A 21,274-nucleotide genomic window follows, 5' to 3' on the forward strand; every position below is an offset into this window, starting at 1 on the left:
TCAAAGAATAAGAACTTGATGATCTTAATTGATACTTCCAGTTTTATTTTTAGTATTCTCCTTTATTTCATATGACTGTGACAAAATATTTTGTTTTCCACAAGAAAATTACATCTTCATGACTCAGTGTCTCTCAGACTACGAAAAAGTTTTTCCAATTAATAATTTTTCCTCTTGACGGAGTCTTCCATCAATTGACTCACTCCAAGTCAAAAGTCTTCAATTGTCGCCAGCTAGTACAGTGCACCACTTTGTTTTATGGAGCCCACCCCACTCCTTCTGGATTTGAATCCCATTTGGATCTAAATTGTGGGGATCCTATTCCTAATGATCTTCACATCTTAATCATTCATCGTGCATTGTACGGTCAGAAATTATTTGACTTTTTTTATTTAAAATTAAACGCAAATAACATCCGACGAAAACTGACCGCATGATGTACGATGAACGGCTAAAATGTAGGGATCTCTAGGATTTCCACAAAATGAACCCAAAGAAGATCCTCTTCCACTCATTCGAACGGTTATCCCGGATGTGTGTAATTGTCAATCTTTCTTCTTCTCAAATATCACTATATCAACCCCTCTTCTTCATTTCTCATTTATTTTTATGTTCAAATTTATCAAATAATCTAAAGAATCAGTTGTAAGTTGTAATGCTGGTGAACTTTACGTTTTATCTCTTTAGGGCAATCATCTAAAGATTATTAAGAATCAGTTGTAACACATATTGTGTAATGATGTTTATCTCTTTATTTATAAATAAAAGGTATTATGTTCAACTTTTATGAGTCCTTAATTGTGTTTGGTAAATAAAAAAATGTTTGTTCTTGTAATAAAAACCCTAGTATAGATATATCGTTGTATCAAAATAAGAGAATAACGTTATTAAGCAAAGTCACCAATGTGCAGATTTTATCGTGAAGGTGCTGAAATTAAGTCACCTAAATTAGGAGAAGTTCTCCTATCCAAAATTGGACTAGAGCCAAAAAGAGAAAGGATATGACTAGAGAGTTGGGTAGGTGTAGATCTGGGAATCAAGGGCGCGGGGTAGGTGTGAATTTTTGTGTCTTGATGATATAATTTCTCCTAAATTAGAGCCGTTGAGGATCACATTCACAAGCTTCAAGGAATACTCTAAAGTCATCTAACAAACTATAATCAATTATAAACCAACACATGTAAGAGAAACATATGTTATAAGTATAACTTAGGGACTCACTAGAAATTAGTGCCCACACGTTGCTGCGAGATTGAAAATTAAATGAAAGATTATGTTTGAAAGATATAAAAGTTAAACAACAACAACGAACCCACATGCCATTCCTACCAGAGGAAGCTTATTATAATTCTAAGTGAAACAAGGGTGAGCAATTCTAAGTGAAAGGCCAACGCAGATAAATTATACATTCTGAATTTCTTGATTACAAAATGCACTCCTCACAATGAAGTCTTCCACTGGACCAATACTTTCATTGGGCTCAGATACTTGTAATCCAGCCTAATTCGATAAACCCAGTAGTGGCAGTCTTGTAAATAAAACGAAAAGACCAAATGAAACATTCAAATCTAGTTTACATAATATAATTAAAAATATTCAACAGAATATTCAAATTCAATCAAACAAAAGATTTGAAATTGGAACAGAATAAAAGTCAAAATTCAAGAACCTAACAAAATCCCTAGGAAACCATAATTTAATTTTCAATTCTAAATCCCTAAAACATAATACCTTGAAACTGAAAAATAGAGGAGATGACTGATTCTTCGTTTCAAGTTGTTTGACTTCATTGTTCGTCCCCTCAAGTTCGACAGAGAGAGACTGACTTCGTCATTCGTCCCTTCGAGTTTGACAGAGATAGATTGAGAATCGAGAGGGATAAAAGTCAGTTTGGACTCTGGGAGAAAGAGATTGAAAGGGAGGACTGAGGAGAAGAGTTTCAGTTCGAGTCTGTGAGAGTCTTTGAGAAAGTGATGTGATGTGTGTGTGTGTGAGATTTGAGTGTGTGTACGTGAGACGACACTTTATTGGATACGGTTCGGGCCGGGGGCCGTGTCTTCATAATATTGGACCCGCCTTGCCCCTCTGTTTACTTGTACCCGCCCCCGTCCCGTTTTATATATAAAATAATATGGACCTGCCCCGTACATGCCCCCTTTTAGAAAAAGACTTAATATAAATTTGGTGATTTTGAAGAGTTGCTTTGTTTGGTGTATTCTTATTAATTAAATATCTTTAGCAAAAACTTAAATAGGAGGCCATATTATGCCCCTTCTACCTGTAAATAACTCTTTTATCTAAATTATTATCCAAGTAAATGATAAAGGAATAAACACACATACATTAACACAAGGATTTAGCAGTTACCCATTACTTATCTTCTTATTACCCATGTCATCAACTTCTATCATCCACATTAACATTTTGTACTAAAAAGAAAAAGAAATTAAACTTGTACTATTATTAGAGGAAAAAATAAGAGCAAAAGAATTGAAGTCAAATTAACATTTTTATTTCATGCTTGCGTGTTTCTTTTGTGTGGCCATTGTCTTTCTCTACAATTTGTCCACAAAGATTTATTGTTGTTTTCATTTGTTTGTCACAAGCAACTATAGTAAAAAGGGGACAAAAGTAAGTGCGATAAGATATGCTAAATGGCAAAGCAATGTAGAAGGACATAGGCAGAGGTGCGCGTGGCCGAGGGGTTCCCAAGCCAGGGAAGCTCAAACAAACCCAAGAATTGTTTTATTCACACCCTACATATTGTTGACTATACCTACTTATTTAATACACTCCACTTTTATTTTTTAAGGGAAAGTAAGTTATTCATTGCATTGAAATAGAACGCATACAAACTGAGGATAGTGTGCATAATGAGCCTCCATAAAACTTTACGAGGGCTTTCAACCTAGTCGAAGGGAAAAAAGCGTCTCGCACAACACAAAGAACTATCCTAAAATGACAATACATAACAAAACATAACAATTTACAAGCTTTCTTCGAATAAAATATCCCTAAGCAAATCAAGGGGTCTTCAAACCACAAGAGCTGTTTATTACTTACAACTCCCACTCGAGCAAGCCTGTGCGCAGCCGAGTTACCTCCCCGTTGCACATAGTTCACCAACGACTGAGGAAAAGACTGGAGCAAAAAATGCAGATCATTAATGATAGGCCCCAAAAATGAACAATCCTCCTCCTGATCCTTCATGGCAGCCAAAACCAAGCTAGAGTCACCTTCAAAAATCATCCTTTTACCAACATGGAAAAACGTTTGGGCCAGCAACACTGCCTGACGAGCAGCAAAAGGTTCTGCATGGAACGCAGAACATGTCCAACCAATCGAACCCGCAGTTGCAGCAATGAAAACTCCCCTATGATCTCGCATAACAGCACCAAAGCCTCCCCTCGAACCTTGCTGGATCCACCATTAAAATGAATTAAAAATAAATTTGACATTGATGTCAAATTTGACTTCAAACCACAAAGCTTTCAAATCCAGTAAGCAAATAACATTTTGATTGGAGAGACTTGTGATTTCAAATATGCACAGAGACACTCCAACTAAGATTTTGACACCTCATTTGGAGATGCTATTCAATTCCGCATTAGCTTTAGAAAAAAGGAAAAGCCTTTCGTGAAAAAAGGTTTTTCCAGAAGATGAACAACTTGACAAGATGACACAGCACAACCCCTCGAAATGGCATATAAGATTGATACGAATATTGGTTTCATATTTGTGATTTCAGGCAAGTGTGATTGATTCAATCACGATGGTTAGCGTTCGAATGCTATATACAGAAAACCTACTTTTTAACAATGTCTTCTGCCAGCTGCGATTTGTATGTACATCGAACAAACCACACGGTAACTCGTGTGAACTCAGGAACTTAAAATAATAAAATGGAGAAAGTGAAAGGCTCCATTTTGAGATGCTAGTAAGATAACATGATGTGGAACAAATGGCCGAATGAATTGAAGAGGAAATGGACCATTGGCAGGCAAAAGGAAGCAGTGAGAATTTGCGAATTTGTTGTCTGAACTCCGATTTGCGTTTATGATACTTTTTTGCAAAGGGAACGACTTCATAGTTCAAATTCACCGTTTAAGTTAGCTATGACATACGATGGATTTTAGTTTAAGTTAGCTATGACATACGATGGATTTTAGTCATCCGAAGATGTTTCCCCCCCAAAATGCAATTTCAACTTCCGTAATAAAAAAAGGGAACATTTGAGTTGCTAGCGTTCCTTTGTATGGTACTAAGAAGCTCCCCTTTCTCAAACGGGATCAAGGCTTCCATCAATACCATAGAGTCCTGTTAAGCAACAGATTGCTTTCACTTTATATAGGTACAGACTTCACTCTTGAGTATCAAAAGTAAACAGTGAAACAAGCACTCGTACCTTCAATTTCTCCTGAACTGCAGAATTCAGTTATACCCTCACCACTCAGAGCAGATATGCAAATCACATCATCTCTCTTTTCTGCTTCCAACTTCATCCTTTCAGGATCGCTAAACTTTTCAACCTGCAAAAAAAGTAGCCGTGTATCATCAATCTTGTGTATACGCTTCACAAATGAAATCCAGTACATGATCATCCGTCTTTATAAAAGAAGACCCATGCACACTCCATGCAAATAAAAGAACAACCAACACCACACAATTCACTGATATGATGATTAATATAAATCCCTCATTTCACAACATTGGATTAAATAACTGAGCCATCAGCGAAATTCGCCCTACCTTGTTCCACACCATCAACTTTGGAATTGCAGACACGTCCGTCTATCTGTTGCTCAGCTAGTGGATGACTGAAGTCGATATCAACATATCTAATAAGATACCAATGTCCACCATCGCGAATGCATCGTTTAAAGGTTTCCAAAATTGTACCTGATATCCACCACATGCACCAATGATGAGGACTCTGATATCTCCTCCAGTGTTGCTCTGAAGGCAGCAAACTGTAAGATGCAGTTAGTGGAAAGAAGTGCAAGACATAATCAGCTTGACTGACATTGGACTGACATTCGTCAAAACATTTTTCTTGCAATACAGTTGAAAATGAACAAGAGGAGGCAGAGAAATTAAACTGCACGGTAGCAGCTTCATAAATAATTAACTGATTGGATGAAGTCCAAATTCATGCAACCCCTGAACTGAAGCCTGGTATAGGACCTAAAGTAGCTCATTGTCAGTGGATAATCAAGGGTTGTATAGCATGTTAACCAAATTTCATGCAACCCCTGAAGCCTGTTCGGTACTACATCAAAATCAAAATTTTGCTTCTCTGACTTTTCAGTTGTTCATACGATACACCAACACCGGGCAGAAACTAAAAATTACCACCAAATAAATTTAAATTCCACAATATCAACGTATTTACTTACCAAAGATACTACAGGGACAGGTACCGAAGGGCGCTGATTACGATACTGCTTTCCATGCTTTCGGACAGATTCTAACTCCTTCTTGAGAACACCAATCTAGCATTATAGACATATTTACAAGCGAATCAATTTCCAGACAAAAATCTTCATTTAGTTTGTAATCAACAATTGCTATAGAACGACTCCACATTACTATACACATCCATCTCTATCATGCAATGAATTACTGGAATATTGTCGACCAATTAAAGGGCTTACTTGAGTGCGTAAGATACGCTTATCCACTTCAATTTGCTTCTCGCCCGTCCTCTTAACCTGTCCACCTGCTTAAAGCTCAAGATGGGTCCACACTTTTGTCATACGAAAAATGTGCCCATAATACAAGAAAGGTAAAATTTCCATATGGGGTTAATTGCTAATCATAATTAGGGTGAGTAATAATATTTAATGACATAATTAGGGTTTTGTGGCATAAGTTGTAAATATGTGATAATAATTGGTTACATATTTGTCTATATGGTATTCTATTTGAAATTTGAGTTTTATTTGGATGTTTAATATTAGGTGGGTTTTTAATTGAAAAATAAGAGTTTCAAGGGTCTTCTTCTAAAGAACCCTATAATTTAGCCTATATAATATAATATGTTGAAAAAGTTATACTCTAGCAACTTTACCTTGCGGCAATCCCCAGTTGTATGATGCCCAACTTCTTGTAGAGAGAGTGATAAGCATGCCTTGCCACAAGCAGTTCATGTGAAGACCTACTGCACGCTATTTTGGCCAGAACCCGATTGCTTTTGGTCTACTTCTTGGTTGCTTTTGTCTATGACTTTACGGAGTGGTTTGGGAGTGAGGTGCTTAAAAAAAAAAACACCCATGAAAAAAAGCTTTGAGGGTTTTAGGTGTTTGGTAAACTGAAAAAAAAAAAGCTTATTTTGGAAGCTGCTGTGAGAATAAGCTGAAATCAAAGGAAAAAGCTGAAGCTGCTATTTGTAGCTTTGGAAAACTGGCTTTTTTTCAAAGCACACGGAGCTACAGTGCTCCTTTAATGAAAAGACCTACTATTAGACTGTTTTTTTTTTCCAAAAGCACTTTTACAAAAAAGTTTACCAAACACTCTGCTGATTTATTTCACAGCCGCTTATTCTCACAGCACAGCCGCTTATTCTCACAGCAGCTTTTTTTCAAAGCCCAGCAATACCAAACCAGCCCTACATCTGTCCGTATACATAAATAGAAATAGTAATATAAGTGTGGCCATTGCATTCTCATCTTAGCCAGTCATTGTCCCTATGCATGAAAACCAATTCTTTGTTGTATTAACTTCTGTTTCTTCCTCACAAGCGTAAACACAATTTTAACTGAAAAACATTAAGCGTTCTGCATAAAGTGAATACAGCCCCAACAAACTAGTGCATAAAAATAAATTACAATACAGGAAACATCTACGAAAAATCTTTCTTCTAAAAGGAAGACTCGAAATTTATTTCTCATAAACAAGCACTCTCTGCTTCTCAGGCCGTCAAAGGATCTAAAGCAAGCAATTCGCCACAGGTTATCATACGTATTGGCTTCGACAAATGCAACTTGTGAGTTGAGAGGAGTTGAGTAACTCGTATCATTGTAGGGCGAGAATGTGGATTGGGATTCAAGCATGAAAACGCAATCTTCATAAGAGAGAGTACTTCCCCTGCTTCTTGATGTATTGGAGGCAAAGTAGGTGTGAATTTTTGTGTCTTGGTGATGTAATTTCTCCTAAATTAGAGCCGTCGAGGATCACATTTACAAGCTTCAAGGTTTACTCTAAAGTCGTCTAACAAACTATAATCAATTATAAACCAACACAATTAAGAGAAGCATATGTTAGAACTTAGGGACTCACTAGAAATTTAAGCCTACGAGTTACTTTAGATTGAAAATTAAATGAAAGATTATGTTTGAAAGACATAAAAGTTAAACAACGATAACCAACCCACATGCCAATCCGAGCCTAAAAGAGCAGACCAAACTCATTATCTTTTATGAAGGAAAGCCCAAAGCTGAAAAGATCAATGGCACAAATGTAATTAGATCGAAATCAAGGGCCCATTCCATATGCAACATGAATAGTGCAATTTCTTTTTCAACTTTAGACTTAAGTAATATGCCAGAATATTCTCATCACAGACCATTCCAATTATTAGTACCCCACCCTCCCTTTCCTTCTTTGTTAATTTTCCACGTGGCAAAATTTGGAAATGTTCAATATTGAAACCTTTGAATGCAGGAGTAGGATTCTCTCTCATCTTTTTTTCCCTCCCCTCCTCTTCTCTTTCCTACTATTTGAACGGTCACGGTTAAACTACGTTAACATCTTATATTAATTTTTTATAGTACGAAAAAGATAAAATAAGAGAATGTGAGAAAAAATGATAGAAGGTGATGGAAAGAGAAGGAGAGAGAATCATAGTCCTTAATGCAGAGGGAGGAGTTCCTTTGACAGAAAAAAAATATACGGAGGAAGGTGTTATGTGTCTCATGGATGCATGTATTTGGTGTGCAACAAACAATGCATAAACAAGCACGTGTTTTATAAAATAAAATAAAATATATATAAAAAAAAATCCCACCAGAAAGGGGGGTGGTGTGGAATTGGTAGTATTGGAGGTAGGTAGTATAAATTTAGTGACTTTGAAGGGTTTGCTTTGTTTTTTTTTTTTTTTTTTTGTTTTGTTTTTGTTTTTTGTTTTTTGAGGAACTTGAAGGGTTTGCTTTGTTTGGTGTATAAATTAGTTTCCAACTTAAAATTTTTGAGATGCAAACTTGAAATTTCTTAATTACAAGTAAAGAAGAATACTACTATATCATAGTACTAAATGACTGATGTATTCTTATTAATTAAACCTTTTAGAAAAAGACAATATAAATTTGGTGATTTTGAAGAGTTGCTTGGTTTGGTGTATTCTTATTAATTAAATCTTTTTAGCAAAATACTTAATCAGGAGGCCATATTATGCCCCTTCTAAGTCTTCTTATCCAAGTAAAAAATACAGGAACAACACATAGATTAACACAAGGATTTAGCAGTTACCAATTACTTATCCTCTCATTAACCATGTAATCAACTTCTATCATCCACATTGACATTTTGTACTACAAGGAAAAAGAAATTAAACTTGCACTATTATTAGAGGAAAAAATAAAAGCAAAAGAATTGACGTCAAATTAACATTTGTATTTCATGCTTGCATGTTCCTTTTGTGTGCATGTTGTCTTTCTCTACAATTTGTCCATGAAGATTTATTGTTGTTTCCATAGTTTTTCTCGAGCAACTATAGTAAAAAAGGAACAAAAGCAAGTGCGATAAGATATGCTAAATGGCAAAGCAATGTAGAACGACATCGACAAAGGTGTGCATGGTCGAGGGGTTCCCAAGCCAGGAAAGCTCAAACGAACTCAACGATTGTCTTATTCACACCTTACATATTGTTGAATATACATTTTTTTTAATACACTTCATACCTACTTTTTAAATTACAATTTATCTTAAAATACCCAAGTTATTTTTCAATACTACCCTCACACTCTACACTTTTCACTCCACACCAACCTCTATGTTGGTTTCCAAAAAACAAAAAATTGCGTGTTCATCCCACAAACTCATTTTCTTTCTTCCTGGATCTCCAATTAAATATATAATAATTAGAGTTTAGTTCAATGTAATCTCTTGCCTGCTATGCATAAATGTATAAAATAGAGTTCCTTTGGGGGTAGAAAAATCTTGCAAAACACAGTTTTTCTTGTTTCTCAATTGAGGTATTTGTTTATTTCTCCCCTGAACTTGTAACTTGCTGTCAATTTACACCCTGACCTTTTATTTTAGCCCATCATTCCTTTAAACTTTTGTTAATAGCTAATTACCACCCTTCCTTTAGATTCCTTTAGATTCCTTTAGATTTCCAACTTTCCATTTGTATTTCTGTTAAAAATTTATCACGAGCCATGCACATGAACACAAATTTTATCACGTGCCATGCACATGCTGCACAAATAAGAGCAAGAGTAAATTGTAGTCATGGTCCCTCAACTTTAATCAAATTGGAGCAATGGTCCCTCAACTAAAAATTCATTACCACTGGTACCTCAACTCATTAAAATGTGTAGCTATGGTCATTTTCATCAATTTCGTCAAATTTTTAGTTAAGGGACTATAGCTGCAAGTTTTGATGAGTTGAGGGACCAATGGTAATGGATTTTTGGTTGATGGACCATTGCTCCAATTGAGATAAAGTTAAGGAACCATTGCTACAATTTACTCTAAGGGCAAAAGGGTACAACATCCTCATCTTTCTCGCTGTAGCGTTTCCAACTTCATTCCCTGAGTTGTTGGCTCCGTGTCTTGCTCTAACTTCCCCAGATTGTTCTACTAGGGAGCAGAGTCGGTCTTGAGTTTTTTGGTGCTCTGCACGAATGCCTAGAAAGTGCCTTTTCTCAATACACGGGTATATATTAAAAATAAATATTTAAAGAGGGTGGGGCCCTTGACACATATTATATTACTCAAGTGCAAAGGTCAACGTTCATAGCCACCTTAAACTATAATCACTTACAAAAAAAAAATTTGAAAATTTTATGGGACTTTTCCCTCCGGAGAGGTCCCAAATTTGAGTACCCTATTCCTATTGACTAAAATAAGTACTAGCAAACTTATTCGGTTCTTTAATTATCAACATCAAATGCCTAGAAAAGTTTTGCCCACCTCAATCAACACGAGTCAACAAATTTCAAGAATTTGTATAATGTGTTTGTCCCTTATAAAAACATAACAACATAAGAAAGATTAATGAAAATGGTTTGAAAATTTTGAGTTTTAACAATAAAGATAAAATAAAGGGTAAAATAAATAGTACCATGATTGACTTTTTAATGTAAAAATATGGTTTTTCGTTAAAATGAACATACCAAAAGTTTTTCGTTAAAATTTTCAAAATCATATCACTTGAGGTGATTAACTATATGAACATAATCAATTTCTAGAAAATTAAAATTACATAATTAACCATAACCAAGAGGTCGCACTTGGTGCGATGGCAAGTGCCTTCGCCCATGAGCGGTAGGTCTCGGGTTCGAGACTTGGGAGCAGCCTCTCCATAAATGGGGGTAAGGCTAGCCGACATTCACCTCTCCCAGACCCTGCGTAAAGCGGGAGCCTTGTGCATTGGGTACGACCTTTTTTTATAATTAACCATAACCATACTTAGGAATCTAAGCAAAGAATCAAAAGAAATATGAGAAAAAAAGGAATGGGGAACTTACAAGATCTTTGAAAATGATAAAAGCGATGATGAAGACAACGAAAGAGGATTTGGATCTCGGCGAATCGAACGAACCGAAAGACCGACTTGACACCCTGAGTCAATGCGGGTGCATTTGAAACTCGCTTCGCCACGGCTGCGCGGTTGGGCTGGGCTTTGGAGTCGGGATTTAATATCATCGGCATTAGATCGGCGATCATCCGATGGGCGATGGTGGTCAGGTGGTGGTGTGATTGGTGTCACGGATGGGTGGAGCCGCGGAGAGGTGGAGGCGGAGGTGGAGGCAGGCAGGCAGGACAGGAGCCTTGTTAGCATTGGGCCAGGGCCGGGCCTGCTAGGGAGAAAGGAGAAATTCAAGAGAAGTCGGACCCGAGATCATCATTACATCATTTCTCAAGCTCTCCAATCAATTTTACGGTGTAATATTCAACCTGTTCCCTATCTCTCTCTCTAAATTTCCAAAACTTGACTTTTTCCTAGAAATAGGCTAGTTATGTGTTTATCTGCTTACGTTCCAACAGGCGTCAAACGCACGTTCATTTGCTTACGTTCCAAAATTTGATTGCTTTTGGTCTACTTCTTGATTGCTTTTATCTATGACTTTACGCCTGTTCGTATACATAAATAGAAATAGTAATATAAGTGTGGCCATTGCATTCTCATCTTAGCCAGTCGTTGTGCATATGCATGAAAACCAATTCTTTGTTTTATTAACTTCTGTTTCTTCCTCACAAGCGTAAACACAATTTTAACTGAAAAACATCAAGCGTTCTGCATAAAGTGAATAGAGCCCCAGCAAACTAGTGCATAAAAATAAATTACAATACAGGAAACATCTACGAAGAATCTTTCTTCTAAAAGGAAGACTCGAAATTTATTTATCGGAAACAAGCACACTCTCTGCTTCTCAGGCCGTCAAAGGATCTAGAGCAAGCAATTCACCGCACGTTATCATACGTATTGGCTTCGACAAATGGAACTTCTGAGTTGAGAGGAGTTGAGTAACCCGTTTCATTGTAGGGCGAGAATGTGGACTGGGATTCAAGCATGAAAACACAATCTTCATAAGAGAGAGTACTTCCCCTGCTTCTTGATGTGTTGGAGGCAAAATGCGTTGGTCCAGAACATCCACAACTGACATTTGATGGGGTGGTAATGTTGATGCTGATGACGACGTGGACGAAGAAGGCACTGATAAAAATGATGAGAAAAAATCACCAGGATGCCTTCCCATGATTGTTTCCATAGCAACCACTCCAAAGCTATAAACATCGCATTTTTCGTTCACTTCCATGGTATATGCAAGTTCTGCTCAGAATAAGACCATAGCAATATTGGGACTACTAGTTTGTATATATAATACCTAAACTGACGATAAAGAGTGAAAAAATTGAACAAAACTAATTTACAACTAACTTTTAAAAAAACTAGATGATAATAGATCTGGCAAAGTGGACATTGTTAATCCGACTCAATTTGCACGCAAAATTTTAATTAATGGGGAAAGACTTAACAAGCTCAGTTAAAATTACAATTGGGTTAATATTGGGTTTTAGGGATTTCTTATTAGTGTGGTGATTTTTCTTCAAAATTTGAGAATTTTATTTATTAGTGTGGTGGTTTTAGGGATTTCTTATTAGCGCGGACTATTAGCTTGCTAAAAGTTGGTCATATAGATGCATCAGAATGAAATTTTCATATTGACTTTCAACTTCACGTAGAAGTAGAAATACTGTGAGGGAGTTGAAGAACGTTGTGATACCTTGTCATCATTCGAATCCAATGAATCAGACCTTGGGTCAAACTAAACTTTTGAGGTAAAATTAATGTTTATTGTTGGTGTTTTTGTACTTTTTGTATGCATCTATAGTGTATGTTGGTATATGATCGGAGGAATACAAGACATGGGCTCTCTTCGATATGTTTATTCTTGATATTCTATAAACGTTACAAAAAGGGCTCAAATTTACGTAAATATCTTGATGAAGAAAGACACAAGAGTTAGATATTCTTTCTCAGTGAAAAATAGAACAATTTTATTATCTTGTCCTTTCTCGTTTGACTTGTGATGTATTAACAAATCTTGTTTCTACTGTCACCTCAGAATTAGTATTTAGTATTGGTGCTAGAGTGATTGATCAATATCGTAGTTGTTTATTGCTTGAAACCGTTCAAGCATTGTTATGTATTAGAGATTGGCTTTTTGGCAAAAGAGGTAAATCTTACATGGTATTTGTATTCTTACTGCAGTTTCTATGTTTACTACATGTTGTTTTAATTAGTTAGTTTTTAGTAATTCATTAACATCTCGATTGGTATTACTTAATAAATTAGATGTTACTATAGTTTGCATGTTTATAATTGGTTTTTTTTTTCTTCAGTTTTTATGTTTTATCTTTAAAGAAAGAAAGTGTTGACTTGGAAACATACAATAAACCCAAGTATCGCTTATACTTGATGTGAATGTTCTTTTCAAAATCAAAGCATGGAACGTGGTATGTTTAATCCGTCCTAACATTGGAAAGAAATAAATTTCGCCAAAAAATTAATCATAAACAACACTTAATTAATAAGGTTAAAAGGAAGAAAACATATTACCTGGTGCGACATACCATATGTGCCTGCAACGGTAGTCCAAGTTGTTGAGTCTGGATTCAAAAACTTAGCAGTGCCAAAGTCTGAAACAGAGGCCTCATATTCATAATCCAACAAAATATTCTTGGTTGATATGTCCCGGTGCACAATTGGTGGCAAGCAATCGTGGTGCATGTATGCCAAGGCATGAGCTACACCGTTAACAATATTAACCCTTTTTCTCCACCCTACTTCTTTAGCTTCTTCATCTTTGCTCAAAATTGCAGCCAAGCTACCTCTATCAACAAACTCGTACACCAAGAACGAGTGTCGATGGTGTGAACAGAAACCATAAAGCTTCACAATATTTCGGTGTCTTATCTCTGTTAGTGCCCTTATTTCATTCAAGAATGCCGTCTCCAAATTCTTCTCACCATCCCACAATTGATGTAGTTTTTTCACAGCCACTATGTTGTCACTTGACAAATTTGCTTTGTAGACGCTTCCTTGTCCTCCGCTCCCGATGCAATATGTGGAATCAAAATTTTCTGTCACCCTTATGATTTCCTCATACATTGACTTTCCATCAAAATTTAAAACCGAAAACGATATTTCTTCATGCAAGTTTTTTTCTTCTTTTTCTAGACGTTTCTTCTTTCTTTGCACTACGAATTTAATTGTAAATAAAGCAGAAAGAAGTAAAATTGCTGCTATAAGGGAGAATGTGATTCCAAATACCCATTTGCGGTCCTTTCTTGGGCCAATTGTGCAAGATTGCGAATCTTCAACGTTGCCGCACAATCCTTTGTTCCCTCGTAAAGCTTCTGGCAGAGCTTGTCGAAATGCTTTGTTGTTTGGAAGGGGACCTTCCAATTCATTGTAAGATACATCCACATACGACAAGCCATGCATACCTTCAAAACTTGATGGTATGAAACCAGAAAGATTGTTGTGAGAAAGATTGAGTGTCTGTAGACTCTCCATATTGCTGATTTCAGCGGGTATGCTACCTTCCAGTGAGTTGTGACTTAAATCAAGTTCGTTCAACTGAACTAACTTTTCCAACTTCAATGGAATTCCTTGGGAAAATTGATTGTTGCTCAAATTCAGATGGTACAGTTTGAGAAAGTTGCCGAATGTGCTCGGAATTGACCCATTTAATTTGTTTGATGACAAGTCGAGATATTCAAGATTAACAAGCAATCCAAATTCCGAAGGTATACAGTCTGAAAGTTGATTTCCATTCAACATCAACTTCTGCAAAGAAGTCATTCTCTCGAACTCCTTCGGAATGGGCCCAGCTAAGTGATTTGAAGAAAGGTCGAGTTTATGGATTTTGTCAGCATTGACAATCTCGGGTGGTATGCTACCGGTAAGGTTGTTTCCCACAATTAGTAGGGTTTCTAATTGTGCGCATTGTCCCCATTTTTGTGAAATTTCACCATAAAACTTATTGTGACTCATATCTATGAAATCAAGATTTGGATAAACACCAAAATCTTTTGATATATTGCCTGTGAATTGGTTCCCTTGAAGATAAACTCTAACTAAGCTCTTGCATGTTTTCAAGCTTTTGGGGATTGGACCTGTCAAATGGTTATCGCGCACTAAAAGGTTTTGGAGTTGTCCACAACAACAAATATTTTGGGGCAAATAACCTATTAATTGGTTATTAGACAAATATAGGTCAGCCAACTTCTTCAAAGTCGTTATCTCTGGGGGGATGAAGCTAGAAAGATTATTGCTAAAGAGAGAGAGAATGGAAAGGTTTGTGAGCTGACCTATGGATGTTGGGATTGAACCGCTGAGCTGATTCTCAGACAATTCTAGGTCCACAAGAGATTTCAAATTCCCTATCTCTTTAGGAATAGTGCCAGAAAGATTATTACTATGGAGATAGAGAGTGGTAAGGTTTGTGAGATCACCGAGGGATGTTGGGATTGAACCTTTGAGCTTATTCTCAGACAAATCTAGCTCCACAAGAGATTTTAAGTTTCCTATCTCCTTAGGAATTGTGCTAGAGAGATTATTGTTGTAGAGATAAAGAATGGTAAGGTTTGTGAGCTCACCGAGGGATGTTGGGATTGAACCACTGAGCCAATTGTTAGAAAGATCAAGATAGATGAGTTTGGAGAGGGAACTGATTTGAGATGGAATGACATCAAAGAGATTATTGTAGCTGAGGTTGAGGTATTGAAGATTGGGGAAAGACAAGAATGAAAACTCATGTAGCGTACCTTGTATCCCAAAATTGGTAAGGTTTATCACACTGACACTTCCAACAGCATTGCATGAAATACCAGTCCAGAAGCATGGGGCTGCTTTTGTATGAGCGGGTAGGTAAGCCCACGAGGTGAGATTTTGCAGGCGGGTATGGTTTTGAGAGGTGGCTTTCCATTTGAGAAGCGCTTCCGCTTCAGTAGTAGAAGTAGCAGAAGCAAAAGCAGAGCAACTTGGCGGTGAAAGAAGTTGTATGAATAAGACAAGGCAATAAGCCAAAAGGCATAGTTTATGAAAATCTAAAGATGTCATGGCTACTAGTGTTTAATTTCGTGTACATATTAGACTCTACTCCTAGGGCTTATTTATAATGGCATCCATGAGCTATTGTAATTAATTCAATTCAACCTGCACCGAAAAGGGTGTGGGAGAGAAGAAAGATAGAGGACTTGAATGTTTTGTAGGTACAAGATTGTCTTTGTCCCAAATGCGTGTAATTGTATGGGGCCCACCCCTCTCCTTCTAACGGTTGTTCCTATAATATGTGTAATTGTCAATCTTTTTTCTCAAATATCATTATCTCAGCCCTGGCCCCTTGTTCACATCTCATTTATTTCTATTTTTTTTCTTCTCATTAAAGTTATTCCGTTTGGTATCTTAAGTTCAAACTTATCAAATAAAAGAAAATTTGGGAAATGCTACTGGACTTTATGTTTTATCTCTTTGGGGCAATCATCTAAAGATTATTAAGAATCAGTTGTAACACGTAATGTGTAGTGATATTTATCTTTTTATTTATAAATAAAAGGTATTGTGTTCAACTTTTATGAGCATTAATAATTTTGAAAACTTAATTATAGTTAGTTTGGGGTTGCTTAAATTTGTTAAAAGCAGCTTTCTTTAAAAAGTTGGGTCCTTAATTGTGTTTGGTAAATAAAAATAAAGTTTTTTTTTCGTTTTTTTTTCTTTCCAAATCATAGGTCTAAATCAGCTAAAAACATAAGCAACTCTACACATGCTTCTCAAAAAATAGTTTTTTTTTTTTCCAAATGACGCAGGTGAACAATACCAATTAATGAAACTTTCATATTGACAATCCTACCCCATCTTTTTTTTTTCTTTCTAAAAGCACTTTTAGCACTATAATTTACCATTACACTTACCTGCTTTTTTCACCGCTATTTATTCTCACAATACAGTAGAAGCAATTTTAAAAACAAGAAATACAGCAACCCCAGACTAGCCCCAAATCTACCTCCGTGATTGTGTTGTATAAAAAAAAATTAAGTTTTAACTCAAAAATAACTTTTATCCTCCAATAGTTTTGGCTAAAAATTTTAGGCCAAGATTATTAAATAATGATTTTAGCTTAATTTTTTTTTAAAGTAAAATTTAAGTAAATTATCTTGATTTATTTTTGTGAACATTTTAACTTAAAAATAATTAAATTCCGATAAACCTGCCGGTTGAAACATGGAAGTAATGGAACAATAATTACATTTTTATAAGGGAGCTTTAATGAAAAGGATTTGGGTCAACAAATATTTAATCAAAAATCATCCCAAAATGTTATTTAACCAAAAGGGCTCAAAGTTTAATAAAAAATCATCTAAAACTATTGTCCACGAGCCAAACTTATAATCCCAACCCGCTACAAATCTACACTTCCGTAAATACCCTAAATGATTCGATGCAAGAGGAAACTGCAGTTCTTCGAGACCACGAACCGCGAAGAGGTTGAAGATATTTTCAGATCAAGCTTTATGATCAACTCTCGTGCCAAAAGGAGATGCCCATGTACATAAATCAAAGCTGCTTCATGGATTGGTGCCAATTCAATTCAACGGACTACTATTGTTACACCTTTTTTCTTATTTATTTTTCACGATTTTTGGTTTCTGGGTTTTATATATGAGGGATATGTACGGTCCAAAAACGTGGCAATCACGTCCGTATAATTTGTATTGCAAGTTCATGGATAGATTCAAGCCTGGTGGGCAAGATTGAATTTCCAGGTTATATATAGGTGGAGTACTTGGATGAGTTTTTCAGACAGTTGGATGTGGATATATATATTTGTATTCCTTCATCATCTATGAGCGTGAATTACTTCAATCATATGAAGTACCTTTCCTCCACAACTAGCTAGCTAATTGGTATTCTTTGAATTCTTATTATTTATTGTCTTTGGATGTTGAACATATCTTCAACCTCTTCGCGGTTCGTGGTCTCGAAGAACTGCAGTTTCCTCTTGCATGAAGAACCCACCCTTCTGGCCCGCTTTCTCGGCGCAGGCGGACATTTAAGAATCGTGGGGATTTTGTTCTCTTTCGATGTTGGCGTGCGGCACTCGAAGACAACTCTTCACCAACCTTAACCCGTAAATACCCCTAAAAGGAGTGTCAGTTCAAATCAAAGTTGAAAAATGAAGCATTCATTGGAACAAAGCCGCCGAACCAAGTTCAAAGAAGTTTAAAGGCAGAAACCGACGAAAAAGTGTTTGGAAAAAAAAAAAAAAAAGGAACCAAAACATAAAACTGTTTCTGGAGAACCCAAAACATAAAACTGTTTCTGGAGAACCCAAAACATAACAGTGTTTCTGAAGAAAAAAAATCAGATACAGTGTTTGTTTTGTTTGTGCACAAACAAACATTGTATCTGGAAAAAAAAAAACACCAAAATTCAGAAACAATGACTTAAATTCCAGAAACAATGACTTACACTACAGAAACAATGACTTACATTCCAGAAACATTCTATGTTTTTAACATTTGATTGTTTCTTTTCTTTCATGCATCAGCTAATTATATTTAAGAAACAGAGTGTTTATTTTGCTTTGAATCCAGATACAGTAAATTTCACTATTTCTTTTCCAGAAACAGTGACTTACATTCCAGAAATAGTGACTTACATGCCATAAACAGTCTATGTTTTTAAGCTTTGACTATTTCTTTTCTTTCATGTATCAGCTGATTATATTTAAGAAACAGAGTGCTTATTTTGATTTGAATCCAGATACAGTGAATTTCACCATTTCTTTTCTAGCTTACATTTAAGAAACAATGTGCATATTTTATTTAAATTCAGAAACAGTGAATTAGATTCCAGAAACAGTAATTTAAATTCAAAAAACTGTGACTTAGATTCCAGAAACAGTGTTACTTAAAATCCAGAGACAGCTTATTTTTACAGTCCAGAAACAGTGACCCGTCATTATTATTGAATAGCATGCAGTTCTCAAATTTATTTTCTGGAGAAACAAACGATGAACTCCACTGACGAAGAAAAATTGAAAAACAGTACCTCGAATACACTATAAATAATAACAACGATCACATTTCAACGAAATAATACAAAATATAAATTAAATAGCATGAGATCTATATTTTTGTTACAAAGAAAAAGAAGAAGGTCTGCAAAACAACGATGAATTCCATTAACGATGAAAATCTGGAACTCAACCTTAAAAAGTTAGTGGTAAAATCGATAAATCATAATTTATTATAGTTGACCCATTTTTAGTTGGACTGCTTTAATATGGGTCTTGTACTAATCATTAAATAAAACTTATAACATGGTTTTTTATTAAAACTAAAAATTTTCAAGCCATTTTCATTAGTTTTCCTTTTTATAAAGATAAGGATTAAAACTTTGAAACTTGAAATAATTCTATATAGTATGCTTCAATCTTACAACAATTAATAATACAAACATAATTAAAACACTAAATAAAAATTAATAAACGATAAGTAAAATACCACATAAAAATTACAACAATTACTAATACTAATAATATTCATCAACATTTGGTTGACTTGGTCCTTGAATTTGTGGTGGATTTCGTGGTGGACTTGGGTAATAGACATTATATTGGTCATCATCCTCAAAGATATTCCTTACGGCATTCCTTCTTATAATTTCCGATTGCTTGTCGCGGAATAATTTCTTCCTATTTGAAGTGTATTTGTTGGGGCCGGTCCTCCCTCATTACATCAAAATTGAATGTCATCTTGTAAGGGTCCTCCTTCTAATATGATCTTTTGTCATCTTGAAAATTTTGGAAGTCAGTAGAAAAAAATGGAAGAATTGTTTGAGGAAAGTGAATTTTGGGTGGATGTTTGAACAAATACATGTATTTATAGAGTTTTTCGGTGAATTTTGATTTAAATAATTTCTTTTAAATGTTTTAGCCGTTAAATTTAATTTTGGGCCATAAGACCTTTTTTTTTACAGTTAATTTAATATAAGAATTCAGTCGTTCGATTTAATTTAATTATAAATTTGTTTTCAAAAAAATTGAATATAGACTGTTGAATCAACCAATTACCCATCATTTCCAATCATTGGATCACAAAAAGAGTAGTTATGCTAGTGGGTAGTCGTTGGGACCCAGGAGTTGATGACTTGTCGCATGAGATGCTTCTAATGCGTTGCTTAGCTACAGCTGGGCTTTTTCTAGGCGCTTTCATGCGTTGGAGCTCGGGCCACCACTATCCTTGGCTCATTTTTTTTGGGAGGGGAGGTGAGAATTTGGCCCAAAGCAAGTTTTAACATTTTGAAACTCAAAATTTGAGTTTTAAACCAATCATTGTACATGGTCCTTGGAGTTCCACAAATGCTATTTGGCAACTTGGATGACTTTGGAGTCTTTTATAAATGCAATTTGGTAACTTGGACGACTATGGAGTCTTTTATATAAATGCAATTTGGCATTTTGGCCAAAATGCAATTTGGCATTTTGGCCAAAATCCAAGTCGATTTTAGAGTAGCAAGTGGTCTTCTATCGCAATGGTGGAGATGAGTGTTGCTCTTATACCACAACATGGGTTCGAATCTCATCGGCTCTCTAATCAAACAAATCTATCGTTTGAGGAAAAAAAAAAAAGGTTCCATGTTAGAGTCTTCCATCAATGCAGTTTGGCAATTTGGCAACTTGGCCACAGTCCAAGTTAAGGGCCATAAATGCAATTTGGCAATTTATTTCAAATTTTTTCTTCAAAGAATAAGAGCTTGATGATGCTTAATTGATACTTCCAGTTTTATTTTTAGTATTCTCGTTTATTTAATATGACTGTGACAAAATATTTTGTTTTCCACAAGAAAATGACATCTTCATGACTCAGTGTCTCTCAGACCACGAAAAAGTTTTTCCAATTAATAATTTTTCCTCTTGATGGAGTCTTCCATAAATTTACTCATTCCAAGTCAAAAGTCTTTAAGGGTACGTTTGTTGCACCGGATTATCTCGGACTAGACTAGCTTCAGGGACTAAGCTGGACTGGCTTAAACTAGACTAAGCTGGACTGATTTAGTGAAGTGTTTGGTGCAGTATTGGACTAAAAAGAAGGATAATAACAAACTACAATATTATATTTTTTAAACCATATCTAATAATATTATATTAATTAATTCTATCTTTTTTTATTCTAATAAAACTCTCCCTCTCTCTGGAAGCCTCCAGCCTTGAGCGAAGCGAAGCAACACGAGGTGAAGCGAAGAACAAAAACGGGACTACAAATCCCATCGTTTTTTGTGGCTCTTGCTAAGCCCACCTAGCGAAGGATTTAGTCTGCATGAGTCCGCTTTAATCCCATTAAACACAATCCCAATTTACACCAAACACAGGACTACTGATTTTAGCTAAGTAGTCCAATCCAGTGAAACTTAAGTCGGCCAAACAAACGCGCCCTAATTGTCGCCAACTAGTACAGTGCACCACTTTGTTTTATGGAGCCCACCCCACACCTTCTGGATTTGAATCCCATCCGGATCCAAATTGTGCGGATTCTA

General features: G+C 35.7%; 2 protein-coding genes and 1 pseudogene across 4 annotated transcripts in view; all 3 read right to left on the bottom strand.

The window, feature by feature from the left end:
* Positions 1–15,025, bottom strand: part of LOC126631726 (MDIS1-interacting receptor like kinase 2-like) — a 29,638-nt gene extending 14,613 nt beyond the window's left edge. The window contains exon 1 of one of the 3 annotated variants that reach the window (XM_050301867.1): positions 14,179–15,025. In XM_050301867.1, coding sequence (XP_050157824.1) covers positions 14,179–14,728 — 550 coding nt within the window. In that variant the 5' untranslated portion in view covers positions 14,729–15,025. Of the gene's footprint in view, positions 1–13,311 lie in introns of all 3 variants that reach the window. The other 2 variants (XM_050301866.1, XM_050301868.1) reach the window with 2 other exon arrangements.
* Positions 2,799–21,274, bottom strand: part of LOC126632504 (uncharacterized) — a 35,507-nt pseudogene continuing 17,031 nt past the window's right edge.
* Positions 14,974–15,796, bottom strand: LOC126632498 (probable leucine-rich repeat receptor-like protein kinase At1g35710). Its single transcript, XM_050302916.1, has 2 exons — positions 15,046–15,796; positions 14,974–14,993 (listed from the first exon to the last, which is right to left on the bottom strand). The coding sequence occupies exons 1-2, from the start codon at positions 15,794–15,796 to the stop codon at positions 14,974–14,976; spliced, it is 771 nt and encodes a 256-aa protein (XP_050158873.1).

This window comes from Malus sylvestris, chromosome 8 (genome assembly GCF_916048215.2).
Source record: "Malus sylvestris chromosome 8, drMalSylv7.2, whole genome shotgun sequence".
NCBI classification, from domain to species: Eukaryota; Viridiplantae; Streptophyta; class Magnoliopsida; order Rosales; family Rosaceae; genus Malus; species Malus sylvestris.